The sequence below is a fragment of the Molothrus ater genome, chromosome 7 (genome assembly GCF_012460135.2).
Source record: "Molothrus ater isolate BHLD 08-10-18 breed brown headed cowbird chromosome 7, BPBGC_Mater_1.1, whole genome shotgun sequence".
Taxonomy (NCBI): Eukaryota; Metazoa; Chordata; class Aves; order Passeriformes; family Icteridae; genus Molothrus; species Molothrus ater.
In genome coordinates this window covers 31,661,025-31,681,632 of record NC_050484.2, presented here as the reverse complement: position 1 = coordinate 31,681,632, position 20,608 = coordinate 31,661,025, and the positions used below count along the sequence as shown (strand labels likewise).

Genomic DNA, 20,608 nt, shown 5'->3' with positions numbered 1-20,608 from the left:
GTCACTGAAACAACACTGAGGTTCCTGAAACAATCAGACTGCATGAATGTGCACTGACAGATTTCCATCTCTGCCTTGGTTCTGAAAAGCATTTAAAAGCAGGATTCTGTCCTCCACTTGCAAAAGGTATGTGGACACCCCAGCCAACAGCCAAACCAAGTTTGTCTTCTGAAGTTCTCCCCACTCCTACATCTTTCTTTCACTGAAGATACAGCACATGAAGTCAGTGAGACTTAATTTCAGCTGAATGCTCTCACTACATAGTATGCTCCATCCTTACATGAATAACCCTTGAATTTCAAAGTGAGACAGGAGCATGACTTACCATCTAGTAGTTCTAGAGTAACTGAGGGATCTACATATTCCCACCAGTGTTTTCCATCAGTTGATACTGGAATCTCCCAGTTGGACCACTTGCAGGCCAAGTGAATGCACACACATGCTATCACTGTGGGCTTGTACTGAAGACAGAATGTGGTAAGGTGAAGGCTGTTGCACACATTTCGTAATGAGGAACCAAAGGAAATCAAACATGTAAAACAGAAAACCCAAACAAATCAACCATTAACATACAGAACGAGATAGCTTGTCAATCAACAGCAATTAAACATTTTGTTGAATAAGTCATAAGATACCTACTGCCCTAAGAAAACAAAGGGCTGGGCATTTATCTGGTAGAAAAGTTTAATTTGATTTTGCTGTCAGAAGCTTGATGAACGGTAAATAAATTTACCAATTATTCTACTGTACTTAAGTACCAAAAAGGGCAGTATAATATGGTGAATTAAAATTCTGCAGTATAATGCACAGAGCTAATTGTGCAGTCTCTGAATGAGACTATCAGAAAGTCCCCAGCAGCCAGGTGAGTTATTTGTGGGCTTTGCTTTCACCAGGCCTGGATCTGTGACATTTGTGATGCTGTCTTCAGCTTCCAGCACCACAAACACATCGGTTCACTTTCACTGCTTTAGCATAACTCTTAACAGCTGCTGAAGTGCAGAATTTTGTCCATCAAGGGACCACAAGGAGTTATTTATTTATTTAGAACAGTTCTAATAACCAGCAGATACTGTTTAAAAACTCTATCTACACATAATGTAATTCTCTTAAATAAAGGTTAAAGTAGTTTTGCAAGAGGCAAATTGAAGTAATCAACACTAAAGTCTGCCCTTTAATTCTTTCTATGACAGGCTATGTCTACAAAACACCCACTTGGCATCCTAGGACTATGAATTTATCTAAGTACTTAAGTTTTAAAACTATAAATTAAGATTAAAGAGCTGTTTCTAAAAGAAATAACATTGGGCTAGTACTAGTCTATCTAAAAAGAAAAATCAGCTAGTTGAAAATATCTTAGGCCCACTAGAATTTTATAAGTTAAGACTGAATCAATATATTTAAAGTTAAGAGAAAACTGCCATTAACTACAAGTGTAAACTAAAAATAGTTTTGTACTTACCAAGATGCTCGGATTTCTAGGTTAAGTTTATCTCTTTGTAATCTTTAGCTGCTATTCAGGCTACCAATTTTAGACTTATGCACTCACAATCGAGAAAAAGTCATCAGAAAGCACCACTACACTTCTCATTGTGCATTTAAGCCCTTTGTGCCATCAGGCCCTTGTCCAATACACCGCACTGCAGGCGGGGAGGTACCACCACTGGAGGTGGCCCAGTCTCCCACTGCAACAAGGGTAAGACACATCAGGGGGCCCTGCAGTAAAGGAAGCTATAGTGTGCTACAACAGTGCAACAAAGAGGTTCAGGATAACAACCTGTTGGTAGCCATGAAATAGGATGTCTGTGCCAAATCCTTGCTTGCTGTAAGAAAAGAAAAACAAAAGAGATTAAAGAACTGCACTAATTTGTCAAGTTCGTTTCAAAATTCAAGCAGTTTTACCTTCCAAAAATCACTGCTGGGTATTTTTAAAGTACTGATCTGGCTTTAGCTAACTAGCCTTTAAAATAATCTTTTCTGAGACACAGAAGACTGAGACACACTCAGTAGGGGAGCTGGACCTGTCATTCCCTCAGTGCCCCTCCCTCCCCCTGCACAGCCCACAGCACAGTTCCCTCCAACAGCTGCCAGGTGAGCACTCTCCTCTGGGAAGCTCTGCTTCCCCGCCCTCACCTGCAGGGATCCCTGCTTGGAGCTGGGAGTGCAGCAGGCACTCAGGCCCGGCCAATTCACAGCACAGTGCTCCATCTGCTCTTAGAGGGCCATGGCGGGGCACCCTCCCACCTCCCCAGAGACAGCCACACCTCTCTCCCCAGGCCCTGTAACACAGCCAGCCCCCAAGCCACGTGGGAAAAAAATTCAGTTTTTTGCTCCTTCTAATTAAGAGCACTGTAGTCATAACATTTTGTTCCATATTTGTTAAATCTATGGCAAGGCTTCGATAGGAAACAGACAAATTCATTTGAGTTAGTCAGAAAAAAATAGCGAAACAAACCACAGGACTGCAACATGCCAGGAATGAAAACTGACTTGGGCTGTTACAGCCCCAGAGTGCTGACCCCTAGAGTGACACCCCAATGCTCCTCACTCAGGTAAGAGAACTTACTGTAACATGCATTTAATGGAATAGCTGGGCACAAGGGGTTTAACCGCAGATTGAATGCAGCCTTCATTGAATTCTTACTTTGACACTATCACTTGAAATCAGTGCTACCTGCAGAGAGCGTAGTGTTGAATTTTATGTCAAAGGGAATACTGGTAAACTTTTATTTTAATAATATTTCTAGAAAGTTTGAGAAATGCTACAGTGGCTTTTAAATTTAGTTTGTAAAAAGCATATTAAAATGTGATTTAACTCAACTTCTAATAATTGCCAAGGAATAAAATTCAGATTTGTCTTTATGCTACACAGCCAGGAAGTGCCATAATCTAAGAAGAATGTGGAAGTTGCAAGGTAACAGGATCTGTTCCTACACACAAATTCTACTAATCCATAATAATCAGAAGGTGAACTGACAATGTGTTATGCCATAATATTTAGTTTGCACGCTGTAATGGTAATTGCATGCCAAAAAAGCCAAGGAGTTCAACCTCTTCCTCCCATCTAAAAAGAAGGTGGAATCACCAAAAAAAAAAAAAAAAGAAAAAAAAAAAAAAGAAAAAGTAAAATTAACAAATAAAAATACACAATGGTTGAATGGTTGAGTAAGACTGAAATTGATGTCTTGCTCTTCATTTTTCAAAGAAATACCTTCAAGGATTTATATATTCTGTAAAGTTACATGTTTGAATTAAGGGAGCAAGACCAAGAAGCATTTCTACTCTCACTGAAATGTCCCTTCTGGACAAGGAAGAAAAGCAGATGCCAGAAAACTTCTATTTAACATCAGCTTGAAAGATGAGTAAATCATAACACATACCTGGAAGAAAAGAATCACATCTTGAAACACACACTTAAGCCTCAATCAAAAATTACTGTGCTAAATACCTTACCTAGACTAAAAGCAGTATGATTCTGTTTCAATTTGTTTACAGCTAAATAATAATCATTGCCAAAACCAGCAAGAAACTTCAGCTCACAACTAAAGCCTTTGATAACACAAGGCTCAATTGAAAATATCCGTCCCAAACTCTTCTATGTAGGGCAGCTTTGGTTTAGCAGAATCCATCAGTGAAATGAAATTTAATGAATTTTGGTTCCTATATTTTGGTGGTTTATTTCCATTATAGTAGTGGAAAGTGCATCTCTAAAATTTAAATCATCTTGAAGCAGGGGCTAAAACAAGCCAGCAGAGCTGCTCTTATAACTCACAAGCCGCAGGACCGATGGCTACGACACCAGCCATGAATGACCAGTTTTAGATTTTAGCATTCAGGAGTGATTTCAAACATCCATCCTGTCTCACTGCTGCAGAAGCAGCCATAAAACAGGGATTAGTGAAATAGTCATCAATATTTTGAAACAGGACTTGCTGTCTGACACACCTTCCGAGAGGCTGTCTCCAAGGAATTGCCAACTGGAAACCAAAAAGCTTTTTATTTGGCATAGCCACACAATTCACTGCTTGCAGTTCCAAGATACCTGAGTCTTTTCTTCAACACAGCTTATCTTGGATCTTGGGATGCTCATGAAAACGTGACTGCCAAGTCCCCAATAGGAGCTGGTAACTGGCTATGCCTGGCCCCTGACAACATGTGAGCATTCCCCAGAAAGGAGATTGCAGAAAAGCCAGTCAGCATCAGAAGAGAGAAGCTTGCTGAAGTCCTTCTGGCAAAAGCAAAAAGCCCCAGGCTCTGAACAGAGGGATGCTGGAAGGTGCCTGTTGTATCTGGAAAGGGCTGGAGGAGGCCATGGTGTTGGCATTCAGGTCTGAGCAGTCCTGGTGGCTTTAATTCTTGGAAGTATTTAAAACTTGGAAACAGGCCCACAAAAACCTGAGGTCAAAGTTCAGAATGGGAAGGCCGCCTGTAGCAAGTGCTGGAGTGCAGCTGATGTTTCACATCTTTCCACACCACTAAGATTCAAATTTTCCTCATGAGAATACCCTCTGAAAAAGCTGAGGCATTTTCACCTTGTCTTCTGCTGATTTTGTCTTTCTCAGCCTGATTTAAGCAATGGCATTTGCACACAGATACTATGGGATATTTGAAGGATTTGACAGTGCAATTTTCAGAAATGATTAGTAAGGATCATGGGTGTTCGAGATACCTGATAACCTGCAGAGTAGCGAGAACAATCCTAGAAATCCTTGAGATCTCATCTTCAGTTCCAAAAGGTTGTGTTCCAGCACAGAGAAAGGAGTGACTGAAGACTTCCCAAGATGGAGATGAGGATACAGAATCCAAGTTTCACCAGAAGCAGGCTGAGAACAGACTGATTTTGCACCAGTGTAAGAGGACCATGACACAATCTTGGCACCAGGGCAGTTCCACTGCTGATCACTCAGCTAGTGTTGAAGGCAGCAAGGGCCAAAACCAGAACAGTTTTTGGTATTTTGGTGGGGTTGTTTTTCCCCTTTTCTTTTTTCCTTTCTTCTCTTCACTACTGGAGCATTCTTGGAATGGACACTGAAGCTTGCTGACTGGCCCTCACATATCCACTGCCTTCAGATTCCTTGGACCTGTGGGATCCTAAGGAATGATGGTCCTGTCTCCTCTTCTCAGTCTCTTGACACTGAGGAAGAATGGTGCAGAAAAAATACTAAGCCCACACCATTTTCCTTGTCTGCTATACTGACCAAACTGCAAAGCTGGAACAATTTCATTAACCCATGAGTCTCTGAATGCTAGAAGGAGTCACTAGGTATCATATGCCTGAACATCATGAATCATTATCTATCCATCCAGTCACCCCTTCTCTGCAATGATCTGTGTTGTCTAGTAACACCTTCAAAAAGGCTTTTAATTTTAGAGAAGAATTCATTTTTTCTTTAGTTGTATGTTGAAGCAATTATATTTATTTGCACCAACTCCCACTTACTAGTTCATCTTCAGCTTCCAGCAATTGATTCTGGTGTGCCACTGCCAGACTAGACAGTCTTCTGACAAAGGACTTGGTTGAGTTTTTTGAGCATCATCAACACAACCTGGGTTTTTAATTTTTCATTTTGTTTTTAAAGGGGATAGCTTACAACTTAATAACAGGTAACAGTGACTGCATAAAACAAATTACCCTGGATGCAAGACAGCAAAAAGTGATGGAGAGAATCAGCCATCCTCTGAGGCACTGCAGTTTAGTCAGCCAAAGGGCCCTTTCCCACCACCTGACAATGCAGGGCACAAACCCTAAGCCAAATCCTGAAGCACACTTGCAGATCTCAGCTGACATTGCTGCTTCTTTTTTGATACTCGGTCAGACATGACATTCCTCCCTTCCTCCTCTCTCAAACATGCAGTTGGAAGTTTTAATCATAACAGGCTTGGGTAAGTTAATCATCTTTATTCAAAAAAGGTATCTCTGCCTTCTGAAATGGTATTTTTTTGTCCAAGATGGTGATCCAGAACTGGATGAAGTAACCTTGGATTTCTTAACTTCTCAGTCAATCCCTTTGGTACTAAAGGTTTAACACTGAAAAATCTTAAGTATATTTTAAAAGCTTCAGGACTCAGATATCTGAGTGTTGCATCTACTGACCTTGAAAACCCACACTGTCCAATAAATAAATGTTCAGGGACAGAAAACTAAACTGCTACCACTGTGTCTTTGAAGATAACCACAGTGCCCATGGGCCCATCTCCCTGTCCTCTCAACACATCAAACCAATGTTCCATGGCACTTACTCTGTCCTTGCCTGACTTGCATGCGTGACCTCAAATCTCATGCCTGATGTTTTAAATGAATTAATTAGTTTCCTTTTTCTTATTTTAATATGAGGTACTCAAATCTCACGTTCACAGTCTACACCACTCCTAGGGACAGGTTCCCAAGGATTCCTCCATCCACACACACACTATGGAGCACACCTCCTCCAGTGAGCAGGTTTTTGAACATCAGAGACATTACATTCACTGTGCACCAGTCCTTGAGCTACATGGATTTTCAGCCCTCACTGAAGTCTTCAGATTTCAAGACTTGGGATCACTTTAGACTTCTAAGTATTTAATTCTTCTGACATTAAATACTAGTTTAAAGATGTCAAATTAAAAAATTCACAGTATCTTCAAAGTATGAATCTTGTCAGTACAAAAAATTAGCTTACAAAACACAAAGAGAAAGGCTGAACTGCCTTAGAGTGGTATCTACCCTTGAAAGGAAATCCAGTTTGTGTAGCAGTGTGCCAGTGTGTGACACACACTGATGTGGAAATCCTGAGGTAATACAACATTCCCCCACCCCTCCCCACAGCCCCAGACACCACACAGAAGCACAGGGGTTCCCCAAGAGAGTAAAACGTGCCCACATTTACAGTGACCAACAGCTAAGAAAAGCCAAAGCAAAACCCTACAGGGCAGCTGGTGCAGACTACTGAGACTTCAGGTGCAACTGGACTCGTGCACCAAGTCACAACCAAATCTGGGCAGAAAGCAGAGAATCCTTATCTTACAGCAAGCAGAGCAATAAAACTACTTTATATGCAAGTAAGTTACAGCACCAGCCCTACTCAGTGTCCAAAGACACTCACCAGGAAGCTACAGCAAATAAGAGAAACCCTTCCTTAAAAGAACACCATTAATTCCAGAGTTGCTACAAACCAAATCTAGTTAACAGGGTCAGGCTGTACCTAAATTTTATATATTTTATAAAGGGAAAAGAAAAAACATCAAAAACTTAGAAGCACTTATGCATTTCTCACTGCAAAACCAGCTAATGACTAGAGACTAACAACCATGGTCTAATAATTTCAAAACACTTTTTACTTAAGAAACATAATTAAAATGAAAAGCTTATTTCAGATGCTTTTACAACTGAAACCTAATTTTTTTCATCCTACATCTTATAAGAGGGTGTTTTAATCTTTTTTTAAAGCTCCAAAAGAAACCAATTCAAGAATTAAAGAAGATGTGCCAAAATGCCACCAAAAAGATAGAGAACAAAACAGGTTTCTAGTCAGTCACATGAATGAGCTGCAGACAAGTTACAGGATATGTTTAACTAAAGGTTTGGGGTTTTGGTGCAACCATCCAAAGCAAGTAAGGACACACTGCTACATAAAAACAATTAGTCACACCTATTTGCATGTGCCAGCAGACTTGCTATGCACTCTCTATCCCTCAGTCCATTACCTGAAAAGATTTGCTAAGACAAAAAGCTGGCATTAGCCATCAATGGGCAAAACTACTTCAGAGTGAAAATCATCAGCTCAGAACCACACTATGGATCTGGCCAATCAGTTTGCAACTGCTTCTGGCATTCCAGAACACGTGGAACAGGTACTATTAAAAACAAAGCTAATAAGAAAACAAAAAAAAAAAAAAAGAAGGACAAAAGACTGAACTCTGTGACTCTCTAAAGGTAAATATCAAACTTTTAATAATTAATTTTAAACATACTCTTTGGATAACATAGTTGGTGAAAAATCATGTTAGACAAATAACATTACTTTCAAATTTAACAAGAAAGGTAAAAAAGGACTTACAGAAGTGGTTAAAAGTCACTGACCTCTCACTAACTGTGTACATTTCACAACATCTGTGTGTGGATGTTCAATGGTAATCTCAAAACCTGAGGAGTTACAAATACATTTTAGAATTATACATTTGCATCTGTAAAATAAAAAGCAAACCCCTTATGTTTCCCCACAGATCTAAAATATTTGCTAAACTTTTGCACTGCAGAATAAGTAACACTATTTAAGTGCCTTTTATTCTTTACCTTTTCATACTTTTGAATGGCAGATGGTAAAGCGACTTTGAAATCCATTACTAAAACATTCCTCCAGTAATCTCAAATCCTGTACACATGTAACCTGGGAAATTACTATATTTTTAAAGCTGAATACATCTGAACAATTTCTAGCAAGTTAGTAAGTCAGTAAAAACTGTACTGCAAACACAGTGGTGTGCATGTATACTTTTATTAATTGATTTCTGGCACTTAAACATGTTGCATGTATGAAATTAGAAATTAAATCAGTTTGTAGATCAGTGACTTAAGAAACCCTTCTTGATTTATGACACTGTTTTAAGAACTAGGTCACTACTGTGAGCTATTTTTTTTAACAATACCCCAAGTGGTATTTAAGAATATCTGAGCAAGTCAGTGTTCTCAAGCCTCTGGCTGTAATTGTCTCTGTGGTATTTTAGTCAGAAGAGTGTCTTGATAGAACATTCCACTTCAAATTTTGGAATCATCTGAATCCATTAAACGGCTACTCTACAACTTGTTTTCTTCAGAGTCAGCACCTGCTGAATTACATAATGTTCTTCTATGGGAAGGCAGAACAGGGAAGAGCACTGGGTACAAAGCTCTTTCCAACTGCTCCAGGACATGCACAGCCAGCCTACTACACCATGCTACCTTATGGGAAGAAATGCCAATGGAATTACTACTCAGAGTAAAATCTATGTGGAAGCCTACACATTTCTACCTCAAACTGTCAGAAACATCTCTTTCACAAGTACAGACACACCTTTCTTCTCCCCAGTGAACACAGCAGAGCTGCTAACACAAAACTAAATTCAGGAGTTATACAGGAAAACAGTTAAATTCTAGTGTACCAACAGCACATCAAAAATCCAGTTATTTGGGTCCCACTAGCTCTTTGTGGCAAGCAGGCTGCACAGGAGGTATTTAAGAAGACATACCTAAAGTTTGAAGCATTATTGTTTCAAGTATAACCAGCTCCTGGGCTTGTTGAAGGTATGCCTGAAACAAACAAGCAGACAGGTGAAGACACAAAATCAGAACTTCACTCCCACACTGCCTCTGTGGCACAGCAACACAGGACACAGCACCAGTCCCAGGCCAGTGAGCACTGACAACTCCCAACACTTCACACTGGGGTTACTTTCTTCCATCAGTACACACACTGCTGCAAATTCAGCTCCACCTGCCTGCCTTTCACAAGATTAACTTAGTCTGGATCTCAGACAATCTATTCCAGCAAAGCATTTTTGGGAGGTCAGGTGGGTGCTGTAAGAATTTCAAGATGGAGCAATCTCTTCACGTTTCATAACAAATAAGTGAGTCTTTAAGAAACTGCATTAAGTAATAGAAAGACTTAAATGGTACAAAAAAATGTAAAAAATACAAAGGCTTTTCTTCCTAGGCTGCAGAGAGCAATATTCCAGCAAGACAATGTAACAAATCATTAGGTGAAATGACATCTTTCAAACCATGTATCTTTGAAACCATAACTTCCACCTACATCACTCTTTGTATCCAGCTGTGGCTCTTGAGGATGAAGACAGGCATTTGCTACTTTAATAACATGTTCAAGTTTCCGTGGCTGTTCTTCCACTTTTGCAGCCAAAAACAATGCCGTGGGAGACATTATCTGAAGAAGAAAAACATGTGTATTTTTTAACTTTTTACAAGCAGGACTTGAATTTTTATGGAGTCTAAACTAGCACAGAAAAGGTTTAAGAAGTTGATTTGTGGCTTTTTTTTTTCCAGTTTTGAAGTCATGCAAGGCAACGAAAATATAACTAGTCATGTTTTATTTTGTAACTGATGCAATCCTCTCAGCAGCACAGGGAAGGAGTAGCATAATGTTAAATTACATTTGTGAGTAAAATGTCTGAGGTCAAACTAATTCTAGTTCAACATAAAATATTTTGGCCCAGAAGACTTAGTCACAGTAGAACAGGCTGTTTCAAGTTAAATATACCTCATGAGAAAGTTCATCCAATTTCTTGCACAGAGCGAGTCACTAGACCATCTTTTCAGTAAAACAGCTGATCACAAGTCCTGGTAGCATTTAATTCTCCCAAAGAGTGAGAAACTTTGCAGAGAACTTTAATAAAAACAGCTTGTTGTATAAACATAGGCTCTACAAGTACAAGAAACTTTATATATACACACACATATTCTTAGAAACTTTACTATATGCCCAGCAGTATCTGGAGAACAAAGTGTAAAGATTTGTAAAACACCAGTTCTACCCAATGTCAGTAAAGACCACACATTACATTTAAAGGTGAAAAGGTATATCAAACTCTAGGTGTCATAGGGTGGCAGTTCAGTATCACCTAAGAGGTAGCTGTGAAGTAGGATTTTGGTGCCTGTTGTCAGCTACAGTGACTGATGTGTGCAGGCAGAACACAGCAAACCACCAACCACTGATGAATTAGGTTCTCTTTGCATGCAAAAGCTGCCCATGTTAACCAGGAATTAAAATGGTACTAGAAATCATCTAGACATAGCTGATTAAAATGATTAAAATTAAGCCAGTATAAAGCATTTATTCAGAGACTGAAATAGCTCCTTGCTGAGTATTTCATTAATGCATGGTGCGAGTATTGGATTTCTCATTCAATGTCCAAATGGAACTAGGCTAAATAGGAGGCATAGCCCCCCTAAAGTCAGATTTGCTTTTTTTTTGCCAGTAAACAGCCCCTTTTTATGCCAAAATGAAACATTTGGTATAAAAATTTACACTATATGCAAAACTGCAACAAACTAATTAAACATTTAAGGGATTAAATTTCAGAAGCGTTCAAATGTACTGAGAGTAGTTTTTTGCATCCTTAAATCACTTTGAAATGTCTGCTTGGATCTTAAGTAAAACTTTAAAGTTGGCAGACTTGAAAATTGACACCCTGGTAAGGCAAAAACCTTTGATGAGCAGAAGTGTGCCATGAGAAATCTAGTAAAAATCTCAGTCTATAAAAACCAACCACCCAAAACAAGTCACAGGGAGCAAATTCTTTTACAAGGGAGACAAGAACCCCTGTTTTCTTTTTAAGAATCTTGTAACCTAAGCCTGATGAACAAATGAAATAAAAACCCAAGGTGAAGTGTTGCTGAACAAGGCCATATTAGCACTGTCATTTAATACTTCTGATGATTCTGTAGAAGTTTCTATCCCCATTGCTTGAAGTAATGATTTAAAATTCTGGAAGGAATTTCCTTTGCCAAGGACATAGTACTTGAAATGTATCTCACACTGGGAGGTAAAACTTTTAAACAGTAAATATGATGGAAACACTTTCTGGAGTTCAGAAAGTGAGAGTATCAACAGCTCTGAAGTGGCAGAAAATGCAGAAGATGTCAGGCAGCACACACAGGCATAAACCAAAACACACATGTCATCTAAAGGTATTTTACAGAACTCAATTTTCAGCAACTGCCATGGCTGAAAACATTTCCATTTCACAGAGGCATTATTTGAACCAAGTCACCAATGACCAGATAATTAAATCATCAGCAAATTCTCACACAGTGTTACTCTGTGTCTGACTGCACCAAAGTACTACTCCTTTCCAAAAAAGCACCATCAGGCTGACTCAGGATCTCTTCTGATTTACTGAAGCAGATCAGATCTGGCCAAGAAGTCTCCACACAATTCCTGATCTCCACGACTTTACACAGAACACAGCTCTGGAGGCTGATTAAGTCAAGCTGATTAATTGTCATAGAACTCTGGTTCATCAGAAATCTATGTGCAGCCCAATTAACTATTTCCTTCAAAAAGAAGTGTTGGCTTCTGGCCAAAGAATTTCAGGTCTTTATCCTATCTAGGACAAGGGTTCTCACTCCCAGTTTAGAGTAGGCCACTATTTTTAGCTGCCTTGGTATTGATTCAGAAAAATAGACATCCTAGTAAAATTCCAGACTTGGCACAAATGTAGTCTTCAGTGAACACACCCTGCTAAGTGTATAACTGGCAAAGTTACTCAAATGCTTTCATTCATTTCCAATTACCAAAAATGGCAAAAAATCCAAGCAAAGTAGAACAAAAAAAGCAAAATTAAAGAAACACACTTGACAAAGCAATAGTGTATTTCCTATATATAAATGTCTTAATTTGATATCAATCAAAATAACTTAGAGTAATTATATACTATGCACAGCAAATAGTCTTTGAGAAATCTTCAGAACACATGTGATATAGGACATTAAATCCCACTTGATAACTAGCCATGTCCCACAGAAATAGAAAAAATCCCCAAAACATAAAAGCCTTGTTTACACAACCCAAAAGCATTATTCAGCAAGTTTCACTGGGAACTGTGGTACAAGCCCTTTTTCACTTAAAAGTACAAGGCAGTGTAATGACAAAGGCACTCAGGAAAATCTCAGAACACATCAGCAGCATGCATGTAGTTTCCTGGGATCCCCCTCTCCCTTCCAATGCCAATATTAGTACGTTTTTAGACTGGTCCAGTTTAGCCTAAGACATTAAGTGCTTACAGTCTATGAGAGGGTTTTCAAGTTTGAACACAAAGAGCTGTGAGGAATTTTTTTTATTATAACCAGGAGCTCACATTGCGTAAAAGTAGCAAATATGTTAAATTGCACTATTAAAACCAGAACTGAAGTACCCAAAACAGCCTCACTAGAGCTTGAAGCGTATTATGAAAGTTTCAAGAACTCTGCAAAACTGCAAAGTCAACTGTTTAATACTGTGCTTTGGACAGGGCACAAGAAGGGAATGCAGAGGACTGGAAACAAACCAGCCTCCACACAACTCACCTACCTTGCACTTGAAGGAAAACAACTCCTTATGCAGCCTTCTTTAGGCTCTTCACTAAGCTCCACTGTATGGCACAAAAATCCCTTGACATCATCAAGACTATTTTCAACTGCTTGGCTGGTGTTCCACATGGCATTTCTAAGGATTATATTTAAAAACTACAGCTCCCATTTGGATGCCTTACCTCTCATTGCCAGCATAGGAAGGATTTTCCCCCCCTTTCTGTTCTTCAAATCACAGTGTACTGAAGAGTAAGCCTCCAAAAGAACTATTTGCTATATAACAGTGTAACACAACAAGTACTACAGAAGCAGTATTTGCAGAAGAATTTTAATTTTGAAGCTATTTTAAAGTATAATAGTGAGGCTAGTACTGCTTATAAAAAGCCAGCAAGCTCCCTCCCCATCCCAATATTAGCACAGACTAACTTTATACTCAGCAACCCAAAGTTCCTATGCCCTGGTCAGCAATGTAGAAAGAATAATTTGTGCTGAGGAGATCCACAGTAGCTCCTGTCATTTGCACAGCCAGGGAAATTAGCAGTCAGGGCATCCAATTCTGCTTCCCAGAATTGGTAAAGCAAATTTCCATCCTCACTGGGGCACAGCAACCTTGCAAGGACTTTGCCTGCCTCGACTGCAACATCCAAACCTCAACACTTTCTTCTTTGTACCTAAATGCAAATACTCAGTAGGTAACCCAGAGCAACTCAAAAGTGCCTTGCTAGCTCACAGTAACTTCACAAAAAAGGGATATTTGGCCAATAAGCAGTACATATAATACATTCCCAACGAACCCAGACTACACTAACTGGTACATGCCACCCCTGAGGCTCTACAGATTGAAGATACTGCTGGGAATTCTGTTCCCTCTTCACAGATGACTCAAACTCCTGAAAGCCTGTAAAACTATTTAGCAGTAACTTATACTGAAGAAAAAGGCCATAAAATTAAGACAACAACTATCCCTGTTTGTTAACAATTAAGTGCACGTCACAGACATGACATACATGTGTATTTGTGTAACCTGGCAGGTATACATGATGATAAATGTGCAAGTGCTTATTACCAGCCTAAAAACATTCATCTACCAATAAAACAAGTCAACACAGGCCACATTTTTTCAGCTGAAAATCATAAGGCATTCTGACTAATGGCCATCTAATTTTCTAGCCCCAGCATTCAGATTCCTTTCTGCCATGGATAAACAGCACCACGTGCACACAACAAAGAAATATAAGAGATATACTGCACAGGTCTTACCTTTGAGACTGCCAGTACCTTACTATTCCTTTCCAAGGGTTACTTTCTTCTTGCAGAGATGAATACTGTTACATTTTTTAGCTTGCCAAGTACTCTGAAGAGTTGATATTAAGTATTTATTACAGTTCTCGGCTTCTGCTTTCTCTACAGAGGACCCAATGGATGGTTTGGGGGTATTTTAAAAGTGACTCCACTCACTGAGACCCTCTTTGCCCTACAGAATTGTAAAAAGAAATGCTCTTGCCCATCAGGACATATAGAAAGCCACTCTCTGGCCTTATGTTCATTAAGAATTACAAAAAGGAGTTCGGCAAGAATCGGTACTGCTGAGGTACAACCTGCAGCTCACTTGCCTTTAACTTTGAACATTATTACCTGAGAATTAATTAAACAGTACACTTCCCTGCCCTCTAATAGCTGCAGTTTCCATGGCAGTCTGCCCTTACATAGCTTACTTGGGAATTTTAACATTCATAATTCAACTTAAGCCATAGATTTCATATAAAGAGCACTGCACATTCAAACACTACTGCACTGCCAGTTCCAAGTGACTGTCATTCACCAGCATCCAGTGAAAACCCAAACACAGCAGCCAAAGCTCTTTGCTGCCTAAATCTAGCCCAGATTACCAGCTGACAGTGCAAGCAGCACTCCAGCAGGTGATATAACAGGTATGTGGGTCTATTTATAAACACAGCAGCTCCACACTGAGCCATCTCTCCACTCCAAGCAGCTCTAGTTTATCAAGCCCACAAGCCATTCAAGAGTCCCAGAAAACTCTGGACGCCTCACCAGCTCCAGGTTACTACTACATGGGCAGAACAGCAGCAGGAGGGGAGAAAGAGGGACTTGCATGGATGAACACTGCAGTTCTGGCTGCTGGAAAATTTCAGTTTAGCTCAGATTTTGCATGAAAAGTAATTATATACACCTCTAAAATGTAACTACAAATGAGTATGTACTTCCAGCTAAAGAGGCACCAAACAAGATGCCCATTAGCTCAGCCAACAATAATGAACAAATTCATGACAGGAAGAAGAGTTGGCTGTCCTTGTACCCCCCTGTGTACCTGCCCCAACTGCACACAGTGCAAGGTTTGCAGGAATCTACCCCTTGGCAGGTGAAGGTCTCCTCTGACCTAGACCTAACATCTGTCAGCTTCAATCTGTTTTGTCATTAGAAGATCTAAGCAAACTGATCCTTAACATTTAAACCACCATCACTATTAACTGTTCTTCCTAAAAACAAACAAACCCCAAGAACACCCAGACTATTATATTATTATTATTATTTTTCCACCTATTGCATACAGCATTGGACATTAAAAAAAAAAAGAAAAGCCTCTTCCCAAGTTGTTACCTCCAGTTCCATACCTGTTACAATATTCCTCAATAACAGCTAGCATTTTTACTGGAAAATTCTGTTCTTAACAACACATTCTGTGTTCAGAGTAAACATATCCAGGTTATTAGACAAAACAAGATTTACCTCAACACGTGTAAAATTTTTTCTTATCTAATATGACTTACCACTCAAGATTAGACTAGCTAAAATAATTCACACTGCTTCAGGAACAGCTACATAATCCATATGGATATACACACATAACCACATTTTCATTGTCAGACACACCATGCCAGAACTTCCACTGACTTCACCAAGAAAAATGTGTGTTCCTACACATTAGCCTTTCAAACTTCAGCACATAAACACCAGCCACATTTGAAACATCTAAATATATTCTTCACACATCTGAAACGTGCTTGATGGTGTCTATTTATTTTTATTTTGATGGCAAAAGATAAAATCTAATTGCTACCAGTTAAAGTAATCCAAAGTTGAAAACAAGTATCATTATTGCTTCTAAACCATTGGTAAGAAGCTAGAATTCTAAAAACAAATCACACTTCACACTCCTGCATGTAACACTTCTCAGTCAGAACTGCCAAAATTATGGGCATGCTATAACCAAATATAAAATCAATCATACTTACATTTCGATTAAATTTTGTGAAGGAATGATGCATATAAAACCTGTGCATGTAAACAATTGCAGTATTTATGGTAAGCTGAGATCTGGAAGATTAAATGAAGGAAACACTAACATATTAAGAAAATTGTCTACAAGAACTGAAAGCGATGCGCTTTCCATATCAATGACTGCTCGCAACATATTGTCTTCAGCCGAAAATGGATTAGGGACGTGACACTTCAGAACTTAACTGATATTAACACGTATCGTTCCCATCTGTTCCGCAGACCATGTGGAGATTCCTACGCCAGGCTCCCCACAGTCACCCACGGAATGAGAACTCCTCAATCGGCGACACACACTGAAACACTCAAGTGCTTTTGTTTTGTTCCAGTTCAACTATTTCAGTCAGAGATTTGAGGGTTTGGCCTTGCTCTGATCGATTTTTTTTTCCCTTTAAAAAATCACATTAAAGGACGGCTAAGGAGGAGCTGCCCGTTTCGGATAAAACAGCAACTCGGGTTTACTCCAGAGCAGCCCCAAGGAGCAGCTCCGGCCGGCAGCGCGGCTGTGAGGGCAGGTGGGAAGCCGCGTCCCCGAGCGCCGACAAAGAGCGCGGCGCGGGGGCTTCGCCAGGCTCCTCCTCCCATTCTGTGCCTCCAGGCCACGGCTCCATCCCGCGGGAGCGCCGGCCGGGGCTGCGGACCACCGGCAAGGCTCCCGGGGACGGCTCCCACGCCAGGAAAAAGGTCTCCCGCCGCCCCTCCACGCGCGGCCCCCGCCGCCCCTCACGCCCGTCCGCGCTCGGATACACGTTGAGGCGCTGGCCCATGTCTTGGATGAGGTTGGCCGCCTGCTGCCGGTACGAGAGCTCCTTGTCGGCCTCCACGCCGCAGCGCCGCGAGGGCGTGTTCTCCAGCTGCTCGCGGCTGAAGAACCAGCGCGACGCGGCCGAGGAGCCGCCGCCGCCGCCCCGCGCTGCGGACCCCGCGGAGCCCGCGCCCGCCGCCGCCATGACACCTCCTCCTCCTCCGGCGCCTCCTCCCGCCGCCTCCATCGCGGCTCTCGCGAGAGCTCCCGGGCCCGCGCGCGCCCTCCGCCATAGAGTCTCGCGGCGGGGCGGCCGCGCGCCGGGCGGGGTCACGTGGGCTGCAAGGGCTGAGGGAGCGGCCATGGCGGCCGTGGCGTGAGGGCCGTCCGGGGATGGAGGCGTGGAGTCATGGAGCCGTCTGAGGGCATCCAGTCCGCCCGTCAGCCCAGCACCGCCACTGTAACCCCGCTTAAACCAGTGAACCCCATCGCCCCGTGCCCGCGTGTAACAGCTTGAACACCTCCTGGGATGCTGACTCCTCCACCTCCCCGTAACGCCTATCCCATAGCCTGACTGCCCCATAACTGCGGATCTATTTCATACGATTCTTCAAATATCTAATCTTAGTCTAGATACCTTTATACTTAATAAAGTGAAAAACAGATAAAAAGTGTTTGAAGCGAGAGTTCCTTTTTTAATGCAAGCTAATCACAGAAAGCGTACTTGGAGGAGGACATGTAAAGGGAGAAAGGAAGGAAAGATTTGGAACGCACAACTAGTTCCTAGAAAATTCCTGTCTGCTGGCAATATCAGCTTGTGAACACTTGAGAAATGCACAAGAAAATGATGAATTATTAGTACGAATTGTGTCGTTGGAGGTGAGCAGCTCCAGCATGTCAGTGATGCTCCTGCAGCGTGCGGGTTGTTCTCACTCCGTGCTCAGGGATGGAATTTCAGCCGTGGTTTGAGTTTATGGATTCAAGGTTCAAAGGGTGCAAAAAGGTATTTAAAGTTCTGATCACCGCACATGAAAATGAGAGCTCTGCTCATGTCAGTGTATGCCACTGCCAATCTGCAGTGGTTTTGTTCACCTGAAGTTACATCACAATGAGCTCTTTTACAACTTCAGTGCCAGTTTTATACATGCAGTTGTAATCTTAGAACTAGACCTGACAGAATGCTGATGAAATATATACAGATGTATACTGCAGCACAGGCATGAATTACTTGCCTGATCTTCCCAAATGTATATATCTTCTTTAAGATCCTGTAAATTTAACCTCAAAGAATTCTCATGTAATTAGCTGATCTTGGACTTCATATTTGTGTGTCTGTTACAATCAAGGTGCAATATTTTACCTCATTGTTTAAATCACTGTGTAAAGCTCATGGAATTTGGGTGTTCAACTTCGATTCTTTATTCCTGCAGTAATTGGTGGAGGATTACTAAGAATGTTCTCATCTGGCTGCAATTAGAATTTTACATTAGCTTCGTTAATGAAATGAAAAGATGAAGGGAAGATTATATATATATATCCCTGTCTTAAAAATCGTAACAACTCAAGAATAGGTAGAATATCATTAAATAATGACAGTGCATAATGAATATGATTTATGCAGGGTATGCACATTAATTAACTCCCATGCAGGATACTGCAATCACCCATTTAGTCACAGGTTAAAGTAATTAAATACAGTTCTTGCTATTGGAGAGGTTCCAGACCTTGGTCCCCAAAGATGTGACATTGCATTTTCATTAACTGGTTTCATTCATAAAAAATTGAAGAATTAATCCAATTAAAATATATTGGAGGAATCACAATGTATTTTCCTCTTAAATCCATTTAAACATCTGTGAGAATCATGTATACTGAAGGGAAATATGAGAATGAAATTGTCTTTTGACTTTGAAATTTAATTAAAACAATCTGGTTGAAAAATCATACGTGCTGAAAACTCAATGCCTGCATGTGGACATTTAAATAAAAAAGGTCAACAGAAGTCTTGCGAACCTGAGGACAGTAAATGTTGTTAAAGCTATTTTCTGTCTCTTCTTTTCCTCTTACATAAAGAATTGATATTCTAAATCTCTGAGCTGCTGACTAATTAAGCTCCAACTACTTCACAAACCAGTTTTTTTTTTCCTTTGGGAGTGGGTTGGGCACTGTAAAGAAGGACAGAGTGTTCTTTGTTGTCCAACAGAGGCTGGGATCAGCAGAACTGCTGATGTTCAGCATCCTTCAGGTTCAGCCTGTGAAGGCTATGGCCAGAACTAAAAACAACTTCTGTCTAATACTGTTTTGCCTGGAATGTTCCAAGACTGAGCAGAGGAATGGTGGCACCACATGTAGCCAGCCCATGTTCCCACAAGAACAAAGACTGTAAGTGCTAATCCATGTTTTTCTGACTGTACACAATTCTCCTGGGAGGAGGATGCCTGTGCACTCACTGGATAATAATGAAAACCTGTTTCAATCAATAGTCTATAAAGCAAACCACCTTTCCATTCCCTTAGCAGGACTCAAGCTAGGGAGAGCATTAGCACTTCAACATTTAAACTATTCAGCCTTACTTTTAGGAAGCATTTTGTAAGGAATAGAACATTAACCCATACTGTTGCCAAACACTAGTATTTATTGTGACAGTGACAGTGACACACCAAGTAATACCCACACAAATACATTATTTCTGCACCTACAACCATATTGTTCAAATTGTTTCTGATGAATAAGTTCCCAGTGCTGTAGGTGGCAGCTGATATGTAAAGTCCCCACACAGACCTTTTCCATCCTGTCACAACATTGACAAAGCACGAGTGCACCTGCAGTGCTGAGCTGAGTGTTGTGGGCTACATTTTCCACCAGTGGATAAAAGAAAATGTTGCCTTTTATTGGGCATCGACACTGTTTAAACTCTGTTTTAATATTCTTTCAGATTCTGTTTGGCTGCCATAACAAAGACAGAAATGTAGTGGGTACATAATTTTCTCAGCTCTTCCTTCCTGGGAATCAAATCCCAATAACATGGCATTGATTGTAATTCAGAGATTCTTATAGCTGCAAAAGATGAAATCTCTCCTTTATTATGAAAGCAGAGATTTCAGAATTGTTTAAAAACAGCCTAAATCCTCAGGCAATACGTGTGCATGCTCCTTTCCAGTACTCTTGCTTTTGTTTTGGAAATAACAGGAGACTATCAGATAATTGTCAGTTTTATTTTTCATCTGCACAATTGCACATGCCAACAGAAATACAGGGATATTATTTCAGAAGTTTAGTTGCTTTAGTACTTCATAATTATTCAAATTGCTTTCTGCTAAGACCCAAAAATTCCAGAGCATTTCCAGCCTTGAGTTTATCCTGTTAAAACAAAACACATACATATGTTTGTGCTTAGTTCATATTTAACTCAAATGCTTTTTACTTGTGCTTTTAAAGGAACTGCTGCAAAGAGACTGAAGGGTCTTTTCCAGCCTTTGCAGAAATCAGTGTACTACACTGATTTTTCAGTGTTTTATCTCATGTCACAT

General features: G+C 40.5%; 2 protein-coding genes across 4 annotated transcripts in view; both read right to left on the bottom strand.

The window, feature by feature from the left end:
- Positions 1–17,251, bottom strand: part of CCNT2 (cyclin T2) — a 25,826-nt gene extending 8,575 nt beyond the window's left edge. Inside the window, exons 1-7 of one of the 3 annotated variants that reach the window (XM_036386323.2) lie at positions 17,081–17,251; positions 16,291–16,372; positions 9,765–9,893; positions 9,202–9,262; positions 8,057–8,119; positions 1,775–1,820; positions 326–489 (exon numbers count right to left, since the gene is read on the bottom strand). In XM_036386323.2, the coding sequence (XP_036242216.2) occupies positions 326–489; positions 1,775–1,820; positions 8,057–8,119; positions 9,202–9,262; positions 9,765–9,893; positions 16,291–16,372; positions 17,081–17,100 (565 nt within the window). In that variant the 5' untranslated portion in view covers positions 17,101–17,251. The remainder of the gene's footprint in view (positions 1–325; positions 490–1,774; positions 1,821–8,056; positions 8,120–9,201; positions 9,263–9,764; positions 9,894–16,290; positions 16,373–17,080) is intronic. The other 2 variants (XM_036386324.2, XM_036386325.2) reach the window with 2 other exon arrangements.
- A 2,444-nt stretch (positions 17,252–19,695) lies between these two features.
- Positions 19,696–20,608, bottom strand: part of ACMSD (aminocarboxymuconate semialdehyde decarboxylase) — a gene marked incomplete at its 5' end in the record, with an annotated part of 34,459 nt that continues 33,546 nt past the window's right edge. Inside the window, one exon of the mRNA XM_036386582.2 lies at positions 19,696–20,438. Coding sequence (XP_036242475.2) covers positions 20,376–20,438 — 63 coding nt within the window. The remainder of the gene's footprint in view (positions 20,439–20,608) is intronic.